Source organism: Phaseolus vulgaris, chromosome 5 (genome assembly GCF_000499845.2).
Source record: "Phaseolus vulgaris cultivar G19833 chromosome 5, P. vulgaris v2.0, whole genome shotgun sequence".
Classification (NCBI taxonomy): domain Eukaryota; kingdom Viridiplantae; phylum Streptophyta; class Magnoliopsida; order Fabales; family Fabaceae; genus Phaseolus; species Phaseolus vulgaris.
In genome coordinates, this window is record NC_023755.2 from 2,674,216 (window position 1) to 2,696,500 (window position 22,285).

At 33.6% G+C, this 22,285-nt stretch overlaps 2 protein-coding genes across 2 annotated transcripts; both read left to right on the forward strand.

The window, feature by feature from the left end:
• The first annotated feature begins 4,162 nt into the window (after positions 1 to 4,162).
• Positions 4,163 to 8,715, forward strand: LOC137834806 (E3 SUMO-protein ligase MMS21-like). Its single transcript, XM_068642996.1, has 7 exons — positions 4,163 to 4,361; positions 4,437 to 4,508; positions 4,594 to 4,704; positions 4,800 to 4,910; positions 6,603 to 6,742; positions 8,279 to 8,364; positions 8,448 to 8,715. The coding sequence occupies exons 1-7, from the start codon at positions 4,269 to 4,271 to the stop codon at positions 8,573 to 8,575; spliced, it is 741 nt and encodes a 246-aa protein (XP_068499097.1). The 5' UTR covers positions 4,163 to 4,268; the 3' UTR covers positions 8,576 to 8,715.
• A 4,462-nt stretch (positions 8,716 to 13,177) lies between these two features.
• LOC137834807 (F-box protein SKIP22-like) lies at positions 13,178 to 14,411 on the forward strand. The gene has a single exon (XM_068642997.1). It carries the CDS (start codon positions 13,235 to 13,237, stop codon positions 14,393 to 14,395), a length of 1,161 nt encoding a protein of 386 aa, XP_068499098.1. The 5' UTR covers positions 13,178 to 13,234; the 3' UTR covers positions 14,396 to 14,411.
• The last annotated feature ends 7,874 nt before the right edge of the window (positions 14,412 to 22,285 follow it).

Here is a 22,285-nt window from a genome sequence, read left to right on the forward strand (position 1 = left end):
TAAAAACAAGCCATGAGGTGGTTTTCTCGTCTTGCTCGGTCGAGGCTTGGGTAATTGTGACTGGAGCCTTCTTTTTCCGAGTTAAAGAATCCTTGGGCATCTTAGCAGCTGTCCTCATCTTTTTAGCCATCTCGGCTAGCTCTGCCTTGTTGATATGGGTCAACATTTTTTCTGCAAAGAAAATAAGTAAATGGTTAACACGTGGTAGCAGAGTTATCTTCACCAAAAGTACTCTTTGGTTAACAAGTGGAATGTACTCTTTGGTTATTAACTAGGAGGTGTCGAAGACGACCTTCAAGCTCGTCAGGAATTGGCAAATTCGATCTTTTGGTGATAGATCTTTTAGGCACCAAGCACTCTGGAATTTGGGTTCAAAGACCTATTGGCTCGGTCAACCATTACTAAAGTTTTAACACATTCTTACGACAACTTATAGAACTACTCAATCAATCAGAATGTTATCATTACGAAAGCAAGAGTAATTACGATTAACAAATAATGTACATATTATATCGATCGGTTGATCAGTAGGCAAATATGTTTGGACATGTAAACCATAAAAATTTAGAAACTATAAGTTCAAAAAAAAATTTTATGCCCACATCTCGGACCCAAAATAATCATTTACAGAGGATCAAATAACTCCTCAAAAGACGGCTCTGACTCATTTTGTGGGGTGGCAACATTTTCTCCTTGGCCCTCGACATCCTTCATCGCCTCATTTGTACCTCCGCCGATCGACACTAGCTTCCCTTCAACGACATATTTTTCCACGTCATATTGGGCGTCCTCGGCAGGTATACCATGGAAAAAGGATGCTTGACAAAGGCCTTGATGGAAGCAGTCCTCGCTTATGCGTAGCATGAAGGATTGACACTTCTCCACCTCAGCGAATAGTGTTTTTTTTTTCTCTCTCTCTCTCTCCAACCTTGGCATTCTCTTTGGCGCCCTCAGCCTTTTCCTTTTCCAGTTTGGATTTTAGTGCCTTTTTTGCCTCCTCGACTTCGATATAGACTTGGCGCATTTTTTCCTCCAGCGCCCTCATCGCCTCCAACGTTGCTTTTAAAGAGCTTGATGGTTCCGCCAGCTCGCTCTTTAGCTTGGTTACCACCACGACAGTGGTTCTTTCTACTTCTTCTCCGAGAGTGTGACCAACCACTAGCGCTCGACTTTGGAGCTCGATGAACTTCATAATCAAGTTATTCGTGGGGACAACTGCAATTACACTCTCTTCTTTGGGTGACATTGCAACATGGATACTTGTGCTAGTTGGAGATGGGGGCCGATCAGGGAAATCTAACGTGAGGAGGATCTTGCCTTTACATTTTGTTGGGTTGCCTTTGCAGGTCGATCCCATTTTCGTTTCACGGGAGGAGTTGTGTTTTTTGAAGGCACTATGTCGACCGGAATAACTGGATTTCCCTTTCCAACCATCCCAAAACTGCCAAGTTTCTTTGTGCTCATCTAACGTCTTAATTGTGTTATGTAGTCCCCTAACTTTAGGTCCATCCGAGACATGAAGGCTGCAAAAAACAAACAAATTAAACACATTCTCAACATAGTGAATACAATCAAGTACATAAGAAGTCTACATACCAATAAAATTTGTTCACCTCTTGGACGACCCATACAACGCTACCAACAATCGAGTAGGCAATTTATTTGGGAGATGGTCGAAAACAACAAAAATTTATTTATCTCATGGAGTCATCGAAGACCTTGCCCAGGAGACAATTCTTGTTGAATTTTGGGTCCAATGGAAAGGAAACTTCGTTCTCCCTTCCGCATCATAAAAATAAGGTCTGTCGTCCAACTCCACAAAAAATTTGAAATATTTCTCTTTGAATTTTTTATATGACGTGGTGTAGGGTGCAAATTGAATACTCGTTGGTCGACTTGATAAAGACAGCTAACTCATGGGAGTACTCGGACATGAATTATAATATAATAGAAATGATTGAGGCGTAGGCAATATCTTGAAAATATTCTAAATGCCTGAAGGGACCGCCCAATAATTGGGATGCAACTAGGTCAACGCCACATTAAGGATCCAAAGAACCCTGTGGTGAATTCGTCGAAGGGAAGGGTGACATGTAAGTCATAAAAACATGTGTTGTAAACAAAAAAGAAAGTCGTGGGGTGCGTTCTCTCATCCGTGGCACACTCGATCGGTGTAACCACAAATATCGACCATCAAAGCGTCTGAGGGAGAATCCAATTTTAAGAAGGATACTTTGGATAAAAATTTATCCAAATCATTTGGACTCTTGAAGCAAGTAGGGATGTCCAAGACATGTGGATCAACCCACTCGTAACTCGAACCGTCTTACCCGACCAAGTGGTCTGAGTTACTCACGTCTCCCACACTACCAGATGCGGTGCAAGTAACATTGGATGAGTCAATATTAACTACACTATCAGAGGAGTCGGAGGAAGAAGACATTACTAACCTGAATTTACGAAAAGCGAAAGAAAGTTTGACAGAATCAACACTCAAAGCACACTATGTAAACTCTATAGCAGTGAGTTCAAATGATGCCCTATTTATAGGAAACCGAAGAGGAGAGAGGTTACCATGTGAATAACTCTGGACCGTTAGATCCACATTCATCCAATGGCCCATGTCACTCGTCATATGAAACGACATTACATATGAATTGTTAGATCTCTTCAATTGAACAGTGCTCATAAAACGACAGCTTTATTAAAAAAAGTGAATGTCAAATCTCTACCAAGCATTTAATATGTCCAAATGATCACATCTGACCTCGCAAACTCCAACGGTCATCTCGAACTCTTCAGAAAATTAATTTCTTCGAGCCTCGGGGACAAGTGTACCAGTCAACACCAAATGAGCCAGTCTCGACCTTAGGACCAACCGACTGAGTTATATAACATCTCAAGGTACATAATAAATGACAATAATGACAGTTATAATGGTGGTATTGAATGAGTCATAATTTCTTAAAATATACGAAAAATATCTCTCACAAACCAACTGAAACCGATTAACTAAAATGTAGACATCCTTATTAATAAGGGACCACGATGCATGTCAGTTAATAACTGATGTCCGACTCATCACAACTAGGGCCTATAAACTAATGCTATAAATAGAACCTTCTGTGGATGAATGAGGTGCGTTTTTTTCCACTTACCAGAACACACCCTTAACTAGAGTACTTATTTGAACGTTGGAGTAACTTTTGTAAGTAACTCTGATCGAAGCATCAGCATTTAAGGAAGGAGACTTGAAGCAACCAGGAGATTACCGACACATCAACAATTGTAGGTACTACCTAAGCCCCCAGCCTACAATATATACAATAAATATATATATATATATATATATATATATATAAATATATATATATATAATAGAATATGTTGTAATCATTATTGAAAACCCGTTTTTTTAAAATTTGTTTACATTATGTATTTTATATTAATTACTATAAAAAGTTTTTTATGTATTATAAAATAAAAATTTTCAAATTTTATGATTTTAAATTTTAATAAAAAAAACTATTATTATAAATAACAACTTTTTTAATGGTTAACTAATTAGAAGGGAAATAATATTTTAAAATAAATTTTATGAAATAGATTATAAAATAATTAATAATAATTAAATGGTACATGTTTAGTTTTTCTGAACTATCATAGGGAGCAAACATTATTTTACTATTAAAGAATAAAGAAATTTGAAAAAAAAATCTTATTATGAACACAAGAAAAAGAAAAGAGGGTTATTGGAAATATTATTTTCATGACAGTGTCATATGAATTATTTCGTTTAATATCTATATAATATTATAATTATGCTCCCTTATTCTCTATTGGATAACCTTAAACTTTCTCATTTTTTTTATTTTTTTTTATGTTTTTTTCTTTTTTTCTTGTTCTTTATATGAATGTTTTCCTTTCTCAACCCAGCCTTTCACTGTTAACGAATTGCTGAATGAATAGATTAATAATTTTCTTAATTTTATGTTTTATTATTATTATTATAAAATCTATATATATATATATTAATGTATGATTAAATAAAAAAATAAAAAATATTTCTCAATTTGATGCATTTAATTAGATTCTTTTAATGATATTGGAATAAAATGCTACACACTCGATAAATTGCTTTCTCACACTCAGAAAATAAATAAATAAATAAATAAATAAATGGTCATAGCCTTGAAGAAACGCTGTGTTCTCGCGAACTTGAATTATTTAGCTTTCTCCCTCCAAAATTCCCTCCGTCCCCTCGGAGAATGGCGTCAACTTCACATGGCAGCGGTGGCGTCGCTGCACGAATGAAGAACGCCGCTTCCACCTTCTGCTCCGACTCTCAGCCGATCATCGCCGTAACTAACTCCAACCCTTCCCCTTTTCTTCACCGTTTCTCATTGCTCGTCACTTATTTTCTAGGGTTTTTTCAGGATATCCGAAAAACCGTGCTTCTGATGAAGGACATAGCAGTTCAATTGGAGGAAGACAACCTCCCTGACAAGGTTTTTCTCTTTTTCAACCATTCAACATCTTTGTGTTTGATAACATTATTTCCTGAGCTAGAGTGAAATGTGAAAATCATTTTAGGTGAAGGAGCTTGAAGATGCGGTTATTGAGTTAGTAGGGTTATCTGAACTAAGTGTACAATTTTCATCCGCGGTTCAAGTTTTTACCAACAGATACCAGCCTGGAGAAGAGGTTCTTGACACCTTTTGTTTAGTTCTTCTATTACTATGTGCATGCTATTACTTATAATTTGAAATCTAACTATCTTATTCTTGTAACAATTGCAGTTCACTAATTTTAGTAAGTTGTTTGAGGATGAGCTTTCCGAGTTTAAGGCCAAACAATCTTCAGATCTTCCTAAACATCCTTTAATACGCCAGTTTAAGGAAGCTGTGTGGGTATGTTGCTTTGTTTTACCATGTGGATGAAATTAACTATCGCGTTTATTTTCTTATTTTTGGTTGGTAATCAGTAGACTTCCCTAATTTTATAGTGTAGTATCATTTCTTTTTAAATATCTTGTTCATGTAATGGTGATTGAATTTAAAGATTGGGAAATCTACCACTCATCTAGTGACTAGAGTGTTGTCTTTATTGCTGGCAATGATTTCAGATTCTGGCAATGTTAGAGATATAACTACTGTCTCTGGTAAGAATTCCCATTAATGTAATTTGCAGTCACAGAGAGCTAGTAACACACATTTTAATCCATTAACACTTTATCATTGGTTAAAATTAGTTGGAAAGTACAAAATCATGAGTGGAACTTATAAAATTTCATAATTTTCTATAAATTTCGGTCAATAATAAATAGTATGTTCGAAACAGCATATTACTTTGATTTTTGCTAACATTTCTCTTTCAACGAATATTTTTGTCAACTTTTTCTTGACAGTGGTGGATTTTGACTATAATTGTTTTGGGGAGCCACTAGATACTAGTTAAAATTATCTAATCAAGCTTACACTATTCTTATATAATTTAATCAAAAGTTTCAAATAACCTACCAGTGTAAACTAACAGCAAATTATATAAAAGAAAAAATGTACTTGCATTTAAATTGCTGCTCTTTGCTCCTTTAAATACTTTAATTGAAAGAACCTTTTAAAAAACCGGGAAGTCATCTGTGAGAGAATCCGAACTAAACATTTCAGCAATTTCTTTCAACATTAATCACCATATTATTTGTGAGAAATTCGTCTTCTATCTTATTATGCAGTCTTATTTTGATTATTTTCATTGCTGAAATGATCTTTTTGTAATAGATGTAGAAACTGGAAGAGTTGAGATAAAGCAAACTTACTTGTTCACTCAAGTTAGATGTGTTTGCCTTTGTTGTTTCTGCTAAAACGTCACACAATTCACACTTGGATGACAAGTTATTCAAATCTGAATAACCAACAAAATCAAGAATAAAGTTGTTGAAATTGAAATCTCAAATCAATCCTCTCTTGTTCTTAGAAATCCATAGGATAGAATTCATTTACAACTGCTCATATACCATCCACAATAAATGCTTCATAAACTAAACAAGGTCTAGTGTTTTATAAACATCTCAAAGAGCCAAAGATTCAGCTGACCGACCTCCTCTCTTCTATGCATTTTCACTTTTTTTTCTTCTCTTTGTGATAATAGAATGATGTTAAAAACTATCAGCAATTTCCATTTTTTATGTTTAAGTTAGTGGGAGTCCAATCACTTATGGTGAAAATATAGTTTTATTGAGCCACTAAAATGTTTTAGGTACAAAACAATAGGTATAAGTTTTTTGAGTGAGCCAGGGCTTCCACTTCCTTAGATTGTCTGCCACTGCATGAGTGAATAGTTGCATTTTTTTTTTCTCATGCTCACACACACGCACCAGTATTTATGTACTGAGAGAGGAAGGAGAGAGAAGAAGTAAATACTGGTTTGTACTTTGCACATTTTAATATGCATTTCATTTTATAATATTATGCTTCCATGATCCTGTTTAATTTGTAACTTTTGTAACCTGCCTACTGGGACTTTACTAAGTTCCTTCTGCGAAGTATTGTTAGCTGGATTCCTGTAACAAATCTAATTTGCTTGCTATTTATCTGGATCCTTAGAATGTTCATCACACGGGACAGCCAATGCCAGGTGAAGAGCAAGAGGATATTGTAATGACCAGTACGCAGTCTAATATTTTAAATGTTACTTGTCCATTGACTGGAAAGCCTATCACTGAGCTTGTAGAGCCAGTTCGCAGGTAACATATGAACCATCCTGTTTCTGTTAATAATGTTTTCTTCTGTGTTAGTAGTTTGAGTTACAGCTTTTTTGTTTATATTTTAATTAAAGTTTACATAATTTATTTGACTGAATTGTTTTTCCATCACAACTTTATTTCTTGACAAATGTGTTTATTTGAAATGTATGCATGTCGTTTGCTAGGCAGAATGGGTAAACAGGAAAAAAATCCTAGGTATGTGGTGAAAAAATTGATTGCAAAATTAAAAGTGCTACGTTTGGTAATTCTAGATTTAGTCTAAATTATCAGAAAATTCCTGTTGAAAGGATAACATATTGAGCATGTTAAGCCTGCTATCTGGTGGAATATGGTGCCATTAAGGTCTGTGCTGCTGATTCATCCAGGAGATAAAAGGGGTTGACTTCAGGTTTAAGGCTGAAAAATCCACATGCAAATCATTAAGAAAGACATGTTTGTATCTTTCTAATTTTCAATTTGCTGTGTTTTTTCTCAGCTGTGGCCTGAACCTAAATAAAATAAATGATAAAATAACTGATGTTATAAAAAGAAAAACAATAATTTATTATTGTTACTTTTTTATCTATGTACTTGTAATCGAAGGCATATTTTTAAACCTATAATGCATATTTACCTCAGGTAGGCTCAGGCTTTATAGGTTTGTTAAAAGCTCATGTACAGCCTGTGATTTTGTTTGTGTATTCTACCACAAAATAAGCAACGATAAATAAGAAAATTTATGTATACTAATAATTTGTTTTACTTAGTAAATTTTAATCTTATTGATTTAATACTATACACTATTTACCTAACTCAACTTTTTGTAGAGTTGCTTTACTCTTCATTTTCTAGTATATGTACTCAACAAAATACTAAATTAATAAACAAAAAAACACTTAAAGGAAAATTTGATCTAGGAAAAGAAAACAATCAAGTTATAAATGAAATAATTAAGCTGAGCTCATTTTTTTGAACAAATCAATTTCAAGCTTTAAATTTTACCACTTTAATATATTATCAGAGTATGAGTAGCAATTTTATCACAATTAATGCTTGAGATACAACTTAAAAGTCTTTGACTATGCTTGACTTGTTTACTCGCCGTGAGAGTTCGTATTTATTTAATCTTTAGCATCACTTGTCCATAAAGGTATATCCCACATCTCTGTATGTAGGAAATCTCTGTATGTAGGAAAGTTCATTACAATTCCTGGAATCATGTAAATATGGAAATGAAAATTCAAAATTTAGCTGGCAAGAGTTTTCATTGTTTTAGTGGTGTCAAATAATGCTTCATGACATGGCTCACCAGCTACGTCTTAGATGCCCTTTATGTTAGCACCAAGGCACTTCATGAGAAACAAGACGATTATCGATACTACAACATACTATTATTAAGAATTGACTATGAAGTCTTAAAATGGCTTATTTTGTTCTGAATTGTAACAACTCATTAAAAGAAAAATTATTGTTATGCCTTATTAAGATGATGATGATATAATATATGTAACTCATGTTTCCCTTTCATTGATGCAGCATGGAATGTAGGCACATTTATGAAAAGAAAGTAATTATGCAGTATTTGAAGTCAAAGCAACAACGTGGTCAATGCCCAATATCAGGTAGATGATTGTTGTCTCGTTTGAACCTTTACATGAATCTTATGCCACCATTGTGTTTCTCTTTAACCAAATCTCTATGTCAGGTTGCCCAAAGATATTGCAGGGAGATAAGCTGGTGCAAGATCCGTTGTTATTAATTGAGATCGATGAAATGCGCAAAATGAATAAAGAAACTGAAGTAGAAGATTATACCATGCTGAATGAGGATTAGTGATTGATCAAACCTAGATTTTCTCTGTATAGGAAAGTACCTTTGGACATCCACTTACTCCTAATCCATTACTTTGTCAATATTTTTAGGTTGTGTACGTTCTATTCTAGGATAATTACAATATCTTAGTTGACATGCCAGACTAGGTTGGTTAATTGAAGAGGTTTCAACTTGTAAATAGACTTGTCACTTTGGCCAGGCACAGGGCTTGACCCTAACCCACATGGGTAAGGGTTGAAAAGCCCACATAAGAAAAAACCCATAGGGCCAAAATGACAATAAAATCCCCATGGGTTAGGGCCAAACCCATGAACAATTTTTTTAAAGTAATAAACATTTAAAAAGAAAGTGAAAAAAATCCTTTATACACATTAAAAACATTTACTTAATGTAAATCCAAACTTAGTATGAACAAAGTTAGGTTGGACTTAGATCAAGTTAGGTTAGGTGCATTTCAACATGGTTAACATGGGTCATGCCAGGTTGTGTTTAGGTCAAATTTAGACGAATTAGGTCTAGGTTGAGTAAGAACAGTTTGGTATGACTAAGTCTAAGTCAAGTTTAGTCCAGTTTTGGATAGGTTAGGTCATGTTAAGATGGCTTTTGTTAGGCCAATGTGGGTTGAACTCATGTTGGTCAAGTTAGGTTGTGCCTATGTCAGGTTGAGTCACGAATAACTAATTTGTTTGATCGATCCTAGGTTAAGATGGACAGGTTGGGTCAAACCCAAGTCAAGTAGGTCCATTACGTTGGGCTTAGGTCATGTTGGTCCAGGTTAAGTCAAGATTGATAAGGTCCACGTTAAGTTGAGTTGAACTGAGTCAATGTTAGACTCGATCAAGTCATGTCAAGCCAGGTTAACATCAAGCCTAGTCAAGTTGGGCGCATCTTAGACCAAGTTGAGTAGGGTCCATGTCGGGCCAAGTCAAGTTGAGTCCATGTCGGGTTAAGTCCAATCAAACCCACATTAGACTAAGTCAAGTTGGGTCCACGTCATGCCAAGTAGAGTTAGGCCCATGTTGGATCGAGTCGAGTTATACCCATGTTGAGCTCTTGTCAGGTCGAGTAATGTTGGACACCAACTTGAGTCAAGTCATTTCAGACCCAAGTGAATTCGGGCCCACCTCTAACTCAATTGAGTTGAGTTGAGTCAAGTTGGGTCCATGTTAGATTGAGTCGAGTCGGACCTAGGTTGGGTCTAGTTGGGTCGAGTCCACATCCAGTCTAAGTAGAGTTGTATTGAAGTTAGGTCATGTAGAGTTAGGTTCACATTACATCAAGTCACTTAAGCCCACATTGGATTGGGTCGAGTCGACCCACCTTGGGTGGAGTTAGGTTTGACTCATTTCATGTTGAGTTGAGTGTGGTTCATGCCGGGCCGAGTCGGGTGGACGACACCCCTCTTAGCTGATTCAAGGTTGGCCTTCCCAGCAAGATGTTGTACGTCGAGTCGGCGTTCACAACCAAGTACCTTATGCTTTCGGTACGAGACGCGGTGCCGTATGTGAAAGTCGTGCTCAGCTCCAGATAGCCACGACGTAACTCTTCGTTAGTGCGGTGCAGCTCTTCGTTTCTAACCGTGGTAAGATATACACCATATACTTGTGAGTTCTCCAATTCAAATTGTAATTTTTACTATTTTAGCTCTATTTTATCATAATTTTAGAAATAAGAAATACATTAAATTGTTAAAAATTTAAATTTATTATATAAATTGTAAGTATAATTATAAAAATAAAGAACAAATATTTTTCAATCCCTCATTGAAAAATATTTTTTCTTTTCTAAAGAAGACTGAAGCATATTTGTACATATAAATTTTTATTCTCAATTTATATAATTTATAAGAATCTGAATAATTTGACAACATGCGCTTGCATACAACCCTCAAAAATATTATTATTTCAATAATTTTAATAGTTTATGAACTTACATAAGTTTATTAAAGGATAAAAAAGATTTTATCTATTACACTTTAGAGATTATACATAGTGTCCGTGTTTATCAACAATAAATAAAAATGTATTTTGCATTTAACAAACAAATAAATTAATATTTTAATTTTTTTAATTTAAAATATTATTATATAAGTTCTCCTCGTGAATCACTTGTATACTTGTTTTTTCATATTTAGTTACTTTTTAATTTTTATTATATTTGTGATATTTTTTTCCACTATTATTATTTTACATGGAGAAAAAGATTTTAAAGTGATATTATTTACAAGATTAAAAAAAAAATTCAAATTAATTGTGAATACGGTGTAAAATATATAATGATAACATAAAATTAACACTCTTAAAATCCAATTAATACCCGGAAGCCACTGAAGGGAAATTTCAGATTTTGAAACGTATAATAACATCGAAAATCGACATTATTGAAATTATAAGATAATAATTTGGTCGATATACTTTAGGTGCTCTAATTAAAAAATCTGAAATGTTTAATTTTTAATTTTAATGTTATAAGAAAACTATATTTAAAAACTACTTTGTCATTTAAAAACTATATTAGGTTTTAAGTTGAATATTTAATTATAATAAAAAACTAAAAAAATTAAAATATTTAAAATTAAATCAATTCAGAAAGAGAAATATTTTAAAATCATTTTAAATAAGATTAAAATTGAATTTTTGATGAATTTTGTATTTTCGTTTCTTGATTAATTAGTTTAGTTCAAATTTTGTATTAAACATTTTTAAGAAAATCAAATTAAACTATTTATTACATTAAATTATAATATTATATATTTAGAGTTGGTTAACATCTAAAACATACTAAACATTAATTTTTTTTAATATTTTATTTTATTTTATAATTTTGAAAATATGGTAACAAAAATGTATATATATATATATATATATATATATATATATATATATATAATTTCTGATGGTAAGATTAGTAATTTATCCATCAAATTAAAATTGAAAATATGAAGTAATTATTAAGAAAACATACTAAATTTTTATTATAGAATTTTAAAAAATTAATAATTTTATAGTTATAAAATTAGAAGATCAAATTAAAATTGAATTGTAAAATATTATTTAATTTGATTAAATTTTATATTTAATTAAAATAAAACTAAATTGAATAATCAGTTTTTATATTTGATTTGGATTTTTTTTTCAAATTAAATTAATTCATTTCTCTTGAAAGAAAGTGTATGAAATGGAAAATCTTATTAAACAAAATTTCTCGGCATATTTAAAAATGCTAATTTACTTTATATATTATTATAAATTTATTATAATATTTAAAAAATACAGATAAACTTTAGTTTATAATAAAATTAGAAAATACAGATACATAAACATGGTACTATCTGTGTTTCCACTTATTAATTAGATTAAAATCAGAAAAAATTATGTACATAAAAAAATATTATGAAACAGATTAAAGAAAAATTTTGTTTACAGATTATAAAGTGCTTCCATTCCTTTTCCATTTCAACAGTGCAAAATTTAATGAATCCTTGCAAATTCACGAAATAGTTGCAAATTTAAACGGTTCAAATTCACTAAGTCACCTTGAACCTCCAAAAACCATGAAGACTAGGCTTGGTTTTTGCATGAGCTGTTACGATTAAATGTTTTTTTTTTAGTCTTCTTGAATTTTAATCGGGAAAAGTTCATGTAATGTGATTTCAAATTTGTCATAATTTCATATTTATGAATGCATTCATTAGGTGTTTGCTAAAATGCTGCAAATAATGTTGGTCATCGTTTCTTGATTTGTATTTGTGTTTTTTGAATTGTATAAGTTTTGGTACTTTTTATGGTTTTTTTTTTCTGGACTTGTTTTAGATCATAGGAAGTCTTCAATTCATTAGATTTTTTAATTGTCTTGTAAGTTATGTTTTCTAATTGTTTGAATTCTTTGGGATCCTTTTCTTGAAAATGGAGTTACTCATGTTAAGGGCTGAGATTAGAGAAGAATCTAGGACAATACTGACTCGATTCCAAAGTGATCTCAATATGAAAATAAGAGATAGAGATGAACTCTTAAGCTTTAATGATTTAAATGATTTAGTTCAACTTTGTGTGAGAGTAGAACATATGTATATAAAATATATGTTATAATTTGAAATGATAGATGTAAATTTATCACATATAACTACTATATTTATTGTGTTTTGATCAATAATTTTTTTTTAATAAACACAAAGTTTAAATGTTTATGATAATATTTAAAAAATATAAATACGCACAATTTATAATCAATTAGAATATTATAGCATAAGTTTATAATATTACATTTAAAAATACAAATACACATGAGTTTTTAATAAATTAAAATATTACCGTATAAATTTAATATTTAAAAAAAAATAGACGTACACATAAATTTATGATACAACTAAAAAATACAGATAGTGTTTGTATTTCTGTTAATAAGATTAAAATCGAAAAAATATTACATAGACCAAAAAAAATTGTTACGAAACAGATTAAAAAGAAATTATGTTTATATATTGAAGAAATTTTCAGTTACCAAATAATTAAATACTGATTAAGTGAAAGCTTGAGAAATCCACTGTGTATATTCAAAAAGTAGTTAAGAAATATTTTAAAGAAAATTTGTCTTTATATATTGATTTATTTCATCTCATCTCTTAAGAACTGAAGAGACGCGGAATCAAACACAAAGACGATGAAACTGAGACTCAAATCCTTGGAATTGAACCGAACCCTCATAATCAAAGTCCCAAATTCATGTTCTCTGCAACAACTCGTCGACACCCTTTCTCACTCCCTCCCTTTTTCATCTTCTTCCTCTTCTCTGCACCTTTCCCTAAACAGAAAGGACGAAATTCGCGCCTCTTCGCCGCACGTTTCTCTCCACTCCCTTGGCGTGGCCGACCACCACCTCATCTTCTACTCCTTCAACCCCGCCGCCTTCTCCTCCCAAACCCTCGCCGGAGATGCCCCTTTCACCCCCGCCGTTGAAAAGCATCCAACTTTGGATTCTGCAGAGGTGGAGTCCGATGAGGCGGTGGTGCTGAGTACCGATTCAGAACCTTCCTTTCTCAGAAGGGTTCCGAAAAACGACCTTAATGATTTCAAGTTGTTAACGTTGACGGTCCACCGAGTGGTTGTTGAACACGGGTTTCTTAGAATCGACAAGGATTCGGGTACAGCAATTAGTTGTTTTCCCTCTCTTGATGATTCTCCTTCGCCGTTTTCTTCAATGATATCGTTGAGGTATACCCTGCCTCAGATTCTGGTAGGTGGTGGTTCTCATAGTGTGAATTTGAAGTTTCAGAGACTGGGACAACATTTTGTGAATGTCTGTGGGGGGTTGTCCGATGATTCTGGTTCGAACTTGCACCATGTTTGTTTGGATAAACGTAAATATGTCCGGCCATTGGAGTTGAGGCTGGTGAACGGTGAATCTAAAGGCAGTGAAGGGAAAGAAGTTTTTGAAATGTTGAAGATGGTGAAAGACAGAGTTGCATTGCCCCTGTTGATTGACCTTTGTGAAAAGGGTGGATTGGATCTTCCACCTTGTTTGATGAAGTTACCGAGGGAGCTTAAGGGGTTGATCTTGGAGCGTGTTCCTGGTGTTGATTTGGCGAAAGTAGCTTGCACATGTTCAGAGTTGCGATTCCTTTGCAGTGACAATGAGTTGTGGAAGAAGAAGTATTTGAAGGAGTTTAGGAAGAAGAAGTTCGGAGACTCTGTTTTCAAGGATTTGTTTGCTCTGTCATGGCAAACACAGAAAAAAAAAAACAAGTGCATGCAAAGGATTGTTTTGGTAGGTAACATGTTGAATACACAAGTGAAGTCTTTATCGCAATTGTTAAAGAAATAAATTAATATTTTATTTATTTTTTAATTTAAAATATTATTATATAAGTTCTCTACGAATAACAACATTGTTTTGAGCTTAAACATGTTTTTTCATATCTGGTTACTTTTTAATTTTTATTATATTTGTTATATTGTTTTCCACTATTATTATTTTACATGGAGAAAAAGATTTTAAAAGTGATATTATTTACAAGATTACAATTTTTTGTATTCAAATTAATTGTGAATACGGTTTAAAATATATAATGATAATACCCGTACTGAAGGAAAATTTTAGATTTTGAAACGTATAATAGCATCGAAATATTAGACATTATTAGACATTATTGAAATTATAAGATAATAATTTGGTCTATATACCTTAGTGTGCTCTAATTAAAAAATATGAAATTTTTAATTTTTAATTTTAATGTTATAAGAAAACTATATTTAAAAACTATATTAGGTTTTAAGTTGAATATTTAATTATAATTGAAAAATAAAAATAAAAAAATATTTAAAATTAAATCAATTCAAAAAGAGAAATATTTTAAAAAATATACTTAGAGTTTGGTTAACAACTAAAAAATATATTTATTAATATTTGTTATTATATTTAATTATATTTTTATAGTTTTGAAAATATGGTAACAAAAATGTAAATATATATATATATATATATATATATAATTTATGATGGTAAGATTAGCAATTTATCCATAAAATTAAAATTGCAAATATGAAGTAATTATTAAGAAAACATACTAAATTTTTATTATAGAATTTTAAAAAATTAATAATTTTATGGTTATAAAATTAGAAGATCAAATTCAGATTGAATTGTAAAATATTATTTAATTCTGAATAAATTTTATATTTAATTAAAATAAAACTAAATTGAATAATCAGTTTTTATATTTGATTTAGATTTTTTTTCAAATTAAATTAATTCATTTCTCTTAAAAGAAAGTATTTCTTGAATCGGCATATTTAAAAATGCTAATTTACTTTATATATTATTATAAATTTATAATAATATTTAAAAATTACAGATAAACTTTAGTTTATAATAAAATTAGAAAATACAGATACATGACAGTGTCTGTGTTTCCACTTAACATGACAGTCGTGTTTGTGATTTTTAATTGTATAAGTTTTGTACTTTTTATGTTTTTTTTGTTATTCACTTGTTTTAGATCATAGCAAGTCTTCAATTCACTAAATCCTCTAATTATCTTGCAAGTTATTTTTCTAATTGCTTGAATTCTTTAGATCCTTTTCTTGAAACCTAGAGTGCAAGTTCAATTGTTTGTAAAAAATGTTTCAATCAATTTTAAACACATATAAACACATATAGCTCGTGGTGTTAGCATCAATGTATTAAAAAGGCATATCAAAATATTGTCTTAAAAAGTTATAATTCATAAAAGTATGATGTTCAGTGTGAATGTTTTCAGTGCACTGTGAGTTCTCTGTTATGGGTAATTCAATTGTTTAAAAATTTTTAGTGCATATTTTGTTATGCAAATTAGACCAGTGCTTATTTGTTGTCTTGCACACTTGTGATAAAAATTTGAGAATCAAATTCATAATACAGAGTATTTTAAAAAATTTACAAGTTTGTGTTATTATTGGCTAATTATAGTTAGGAGGAGACCTTAAAGTTAACTAAAACCCTTCCATCAAATAATAGAATGAGCTAAGATTTTTCCTTAGGAAGAGATATGTACCATCATATTGTGATAGGGTGTTAATGCAAAAACTCCAACACCTCCAATAGAGAAACATGAGAGTAGAAGAATATAGACAAAAAATGGAGTTACTCGTGTTAAAGGCTGAGATTAGAGAAGAACCTAGGACAACTCTCGCTCGATTCCAAAGTAATCTCAATATGGAAATAAGAGATAAAGATGAACTCTTAAGCTTTAATGATTTAAATGATTTAGTTCAACTTTGTGTGAGAGTAGAAGAGCAAATCCAAAAAGAAAATCATCTTTAAAGAACTACTCTACATCATCTTATACAACGAAAGAGTATTCATTGGACAATAAATACTTTGAGTAAAGAAGGTAGACCATACGAGAAAGATAGGGATAAAAACAAACAAAAAGAGAAAGATAAATATAAAGATAAAGATTCTTCTAAAGAAGTTAAGAGTAAAAATATTCAATGTTTTAAGTGTCTTGAAAATGTCTCTTGCAAAGAACAAGACATTTCCCTTAACGAACACTCTTCTTCATCCTCTAGTGAAGAAGATACCCAAACTTTTGAAGAGGAAATCCAACCATGCATTAGGAAGTTATTAGTTGTCAAAAGGCTTTTACCTGGGTTGAACTCTAAGAAGTCCAGGGTGGGATTAAGTGTTGATGCTTATTCGACAACTGCCTCAAATCCCACAAGATAGGATTAGGCAACATCTTGCTTAAATGATTTTGTGGTCTTGGCAAGATCCTCATCTTTACGGGTCAATTCCCCTTTCAGCTTGTCCACTTCAACCAAGAGCTTGTTCTCCACATCGCTCAGGAATCGAGGCCAAGGGCAGTTTATATACTCCTTCATCCCTTCACCCTTTGAGGCGCCTTTTTAGGAAAAAACCGTGACAAAGCAACAACCTCCAAAGCGGACAATACCTCGGATGCGGTGATTGACCCTAGCGATGCTGTCCAACGACTTGAGGTCAGAACAATTTGAATGCTTGAGCTCAAATTGAAAGCGTTCTACTTCTTTGTGAAGCTCAGATCCCACACGCTTTTCCTCTTAGAGCTCTCCGCTTCGCATTCTTGAATAGAGTGCTCAGTAGGAGGAGCAATTGCCTTCCTTTTCCTCTTAAAAACAAGCTCCCAGGTGGTTTCCTCCTCTTGCTCGGTCGGGGCTTGGGTAATTGTGACTCGAGCCTTCTTTTTCCGAGTTAAAGAATCCTTGGGCATCTTAGCAGCTGCCCTCATCTTTTTAGCCATCTCGACTAGCTCTACCTTACTGATATGGGTCAACATTCTTTCTGCAAAGAAAATAAGTAAATAGTTAACATGTGCTAGCAGAGTTATCGCTTTTCTTCCTCGTATCTTCTTTGTGTGATTCGTTTATGGACGTGCCTCCTTACCTGGGTGCAAACAACATATGAAAGTACTTCTGTAAATTTTTTCAACGCAATACAGACGCAGAATAAAAATTGCATAAAGTAGGGCGAAATTCCACAAGTTTTGGTAGAGATAGCCTTGGTTTAAGCGGAAATTTTTGAAAAATTCTCCCGAAATAGTTTTTCCCTGAAATTCCACGTAAGAATCTCCACTGAATTCGGTCAAAAACGCAACAAAATTCAGGTCAAAGGGATGAGTATTGACCCATGAAAAAAATCAAACAGTTTCGCACACGAACGAACCTTCCTTTAAGCCCTGATAGTGATCAATAAAAAATTTATTGTCAATCTTGTGGGACGAATCTGGGGCTCAAATATCATCCAAAACCCAATAGACACAGTGACGAACGTCTGGTAAAATTTTCAGATCAAAACACCCAAGGAGTAAGGCGTAGTAAGTCCCAGGCCGAGAGTGAACAAAACTGGTTTTTTGAAAACAAAACGTCCTGGCTTTTCTTCCCCGTATCTTCTTTTTGTGATTCGTTTATGGACATGCCTTCTTACCTGGGTGCAAACAACATATGAAAGTACTTGTGTGAATTTTTTCAGCGCAATACGGACGCAGAATAAAATTGCAGAAAGTATGGCGAAATTTCACAAGTTTTCGTAGATGATAGCCTTGTTTTGAGCGAAAAATTCTGAAAAATTCTCCCAAAATAGTTTTTTCCTGGAATTCCACGTAAGAATCTTCACTGAATTCGGGAGAAAATGCGACAAATTTCAGGTCAAACGAATGAGTATTGACCCACGAAAAAAATCAAACAGTTTCACACACGAACGAACCTTCCTTTCGGCCCTCATAGTGATCAATGAAAAATTTCTTGCCAATTTTGTGGGACAAATCTAGGGCTCAAATCTAAGCCAAAACTCAATAGACACAGTGACGAACGTCTGGTAAAAATTTCAAATCAAAATTCCCAAGGAGTAAGGCGTAGTAAGTCCCAGACAGAGAGTGAACAAAACTGGTTTTCCGAAAACAAAACGTCCTGACTTTTCTTCCCCGTATCTTCTTTTTGTTATTCGTATATGGACGTGCCTTCTTACCTGGGTGCAAACAACATATGAAAGTACTTGTGTGAATTTTTTCAGCGCAATACGGACGCAGAATAAAAATTGCAGAAAGTATGGCGAAATTTCACAAGTTTTGGTAGAGGATAGCCTTGGTTTGAACGAAAATTTTTGAAAAATTCTCCCAAAATAGTTTTTTCCTGAAATTCCATGTATGAATCTCCACTGAATTCGGGGCAAAACACGACAAATTTCAGGTCAAACGAATGAGTATTAACCCACGAAAAAAATTAAACAGTTTCACACACGAACGAACCTTCCTTTCAGCTTTGGCAGTGATCAATAAATAATTTATTGCCAATCTTGTGGGATGAATCTGGGGCTGAAATCTCAGTCAAAACTCAGTAGACACAGTGAAGAACGTCTGGTAAAAGTTACAGACCAAAACATTCAAGGAGTAAGGTGTAGTAAGTCCCAGACCGAGAGTGAACAAAGCTGGTTTTCAGAAAACAAAACGTCCTGGCTTTTCTTCCCCGTATCTTCTTTTTGTGATTCGTTTAAGGACGTGCCTCCTTACGTGGGTGCAAACAACATATGAAAGTACTTGTGTAAATTTTTTCAACGCAATACGGACGCAGAATAAAAATTGCAGAAAGTAGGGCGAAATTTCACAAGTTTTGGTAGAGGATAGCCTTGGTTTGAACGAAAATTTTTGAAAAATTCTCCCAAAATAGTTTTTTCCTGAAATTCCACGTAAGAATTTCCACTGAATTCGGGACAAAACGCGACAAATTTCAGGTCAAACGAATGAGTATTGACCCACGAAAAAAATCAAGCAGTTTCACACACGAACGAAACTTCCTTTCAGCCCTGACAGTGATCAATGAAAAATTTATTGCCAATCTTTTGGGACGAATCTGGGGCTCAAATATCAGCCAAAATCCAATAGACACAGTAACAAACGTCTGGTAAAATTTTCAGACCGAAACACCCAAGGAGTAAGGCGCAGTAAGTCCCAGACCCAGAGTGAACTAAACTGGTTTTCTGAAAACAAAACGTCCTGCCTTTTCTGTCCCGTATCTTCTTTTTGTGATTCATTTATGGACGTGCCTCCTTACCTTGATGCAACGAACATATGAAAGTACTTGTGTGAATTTTTTCAGCGCAATACGAAGTTTTGGTAGAGGATAACCATGGTTTGAGCGAAAATTATCCCGAAATAGTTTTTTCCTGAAATTCCACGTAAAAATCTCCGCTGAATTCGGGACAAAACTCGACAAATTTTAGGTCAAACGGATCAGTATTGACCCACGAAAAAAATCAAACAGTTTCACACACGAACGAACCTTTCTTTCAGCCCTTTTATTGCCAATCTTGTGGGACAAATCTGAGGTTCAAATTTCAGCCAAAACTCAATAGACACAGTGAGGAACGTCTGATAAAAATTTCAGACCAAAGCACCCAAGGAGTAAGGCGAAGTAATTCTCAGACCGAGAGTGAACAAAATTGGTTTTCCGAAAACAAAACGTCGTGGTTTTTCTTCCCCGTATCTTCTTTTTGTGATTCGTTTATGGACGTGCCTCCTTACCTGGGTGCAAACAACATATGAAAATACTTGTGTGAATTGTTTTAGTGCAATACGGACACAAAATAAAAATTGCAGAAAGTAGGGCAAAATTTCACTAGTTTTGGTAGATATAGCCTTGGTTTGAGCGAAAATTTCTGAAAATTTCTCCCGAAATATTTTTTCTTAAAATTCCACGTAAGAATCTCCACTGAATTCAGGACAAAACGCGACAAATTTCAGGTCAAACGGATGAGTATTGACCCACAAAAAAAATCAAATAAATTTTACACACGAACGAACCTTCCTTTCAGTCGTGGCAGTTATCAATAAAAAATTTATTGCCAATTTTGTGGGCCGAATCTGGGGCTCAAATTTTAGCAAAAACTCAATACACACAGTGACGAACGTCTGGTAAAAATATCAGACCAAAACACTCAATAGACACAGTGATGAAGTTCTGGTAAAAATTTCAGACCAAAACACCCAAGGAATAAGGCGTAGTAAGTCCAAGACCGAGAGTGAACAAAATTGGTTTTCTGAAAACAAAACGTCCTGGCTTTTCTTTCCCGTATCTTTTTTGTGATTCGTTTATGGACGTGCCTCCTTACCTGGGTGCAAACAACATATGAAAGTACTTGTATGAATTTTTTCAGCGCAATACGAACGCAGAATAAAAATTGCAGAAAGTAGGGCGAAATTTCACATGTTTTGGTAGAGGATAGCCTTATTTTGAGCGGAAATTTTTGAAAAATTCTCCCGAAATAGATTTTTCTTGAAACTTCACGTAGGAATCTCCACTAAATTCGAGACAAAACGCGACAAATTTTAGGTCAAATGGATGAGTTTTGACCTACGAAAAAAATCAAACAATTTCACACATGAACGAACCTTCCTTTCAGCCCTGACAATGATCAATAAAAAATTTATTGCCAATCTTGTGGGACGAATCTGGGGCTCAAATCTTCGTCAAAACTCAATAGACACAGTGACGAAGGTCTGGTAAAAATTTCAGACCAAAACACCCAAGGAGTAAGGCGTAGTAATTCTTAGACCGAGAGTGAACAAAATTGGTTTTCCGAAAACAAAACCTCCTGGGTTTTCTTCCCCGTATCTTCTTTTTGTGATTCGTTTATGGACGTGCCTCCTTACCTGGGTGCAAACAACATATGAAAGTACTTGTGTGAATTTTTTCAGCGCAATGCGGTCGCAGAATAAAAGTTGCAGAAAGTAGGGCGAAATTTCACAAGGTTTGGTAGAGTATAGCCTTGGTTTGAGCGGAAATTTCTGAAAAATTCTTCCGAAATTGATTTTTCCTGAAATTCCAAGGAAGAATCTCCATTGAATTCGAGACAAAATGCGACAAATTTCAGGTCAAACGGATGAGTTTTGACCCACGAAAAAAATCGAAAGAGTTTCACACACGAACGAACCTTCATTTCAGCCCTGGCAGTGATCAATTAAAAATTTATTGTCAATCTTGTGTGGGCCGAATCTGGGGCTCAAATCTCAGCCAAAACTCAATAGATACAATGACGAACGTCTGGTAAAAATTTCAGACCAAAACACTCAAGGAGTAAGGCGTACTAAGTCCCAGATCGAGAGTGAACAAAATTGGTTTTCTGAAAACAAAACGTCCTGCATTTTCTTCCCCGTATCTTCTTTTTGTGATTCGTTTATGGACGTGCATTCTTACTTGGGTGCATGTCAAAGACGACCTTCAAGCTCGTCAGGAATTGGTAGATCCGATTTTTTTGTGATATATCTTCCAGGCGTCAAGCACTCTGGAATTTGGGTTTAGAGACTTATTGGCTCGGTCAGCCATACTAAAGTTTTAACACGTTCTTACGACAACTTATAAAATTACTCAATCAATCATAATGTTATCATTACGAAAGCAAGAGTAATTATGGTTAACAAATAATGAACATATTATATCGATCGGTTGATCAGTAGGCAAGTATGTTTGGACATGTAAACCATAAAAATTTAGAAACTATAAGTTCAACAAATTGTTTTATGCCCACATCCCGAACCCAAGATAATCATTTACAGAGGATCAAATAACTCCTCAAAAGACGGCTCCGACTCGTTTTGTGGGGTGGCATCATTTTCTCCTTGGCCCTCAACATCCTTCATCGCCTCATTTGTACCTCCGCTGATCGACACTAGCTTCCCTTCAACGACATCTTTTTTCCACATCA

Excerpts from the sequence above, each read along its gene's own strand:
- LOC137834807 (XM_068642997.1), top strand. The coding sequence starts at position 13,235 with ATGAAACTGAGACTCAAATCCTTGGAATTGAACCGAACCCTCATAATC.
- LOC137834806 (XM_068642996.1), top strand. The coding sequence starts at position 4,269 with ATGGCGTCAACTTCACATGGCAGCGGTGGCGTCGCTGCACGAATGAAG. Across the intron at positions 4,705-4,799 it reads GATACCAGCCTGGAGAAGAG|TTCACTAATTTTAGTAAGTT; the intron begins GTTCTTGACACC and ends TAACAATTGCAG. Across the intron at positions 6,743-8,278 it reads CTTGTAGAGCCAGTTCGCAG|CATGGAATGTAGGCACATTT; the intron begins GTAACATATGAA and ends TCATTGATGCAG.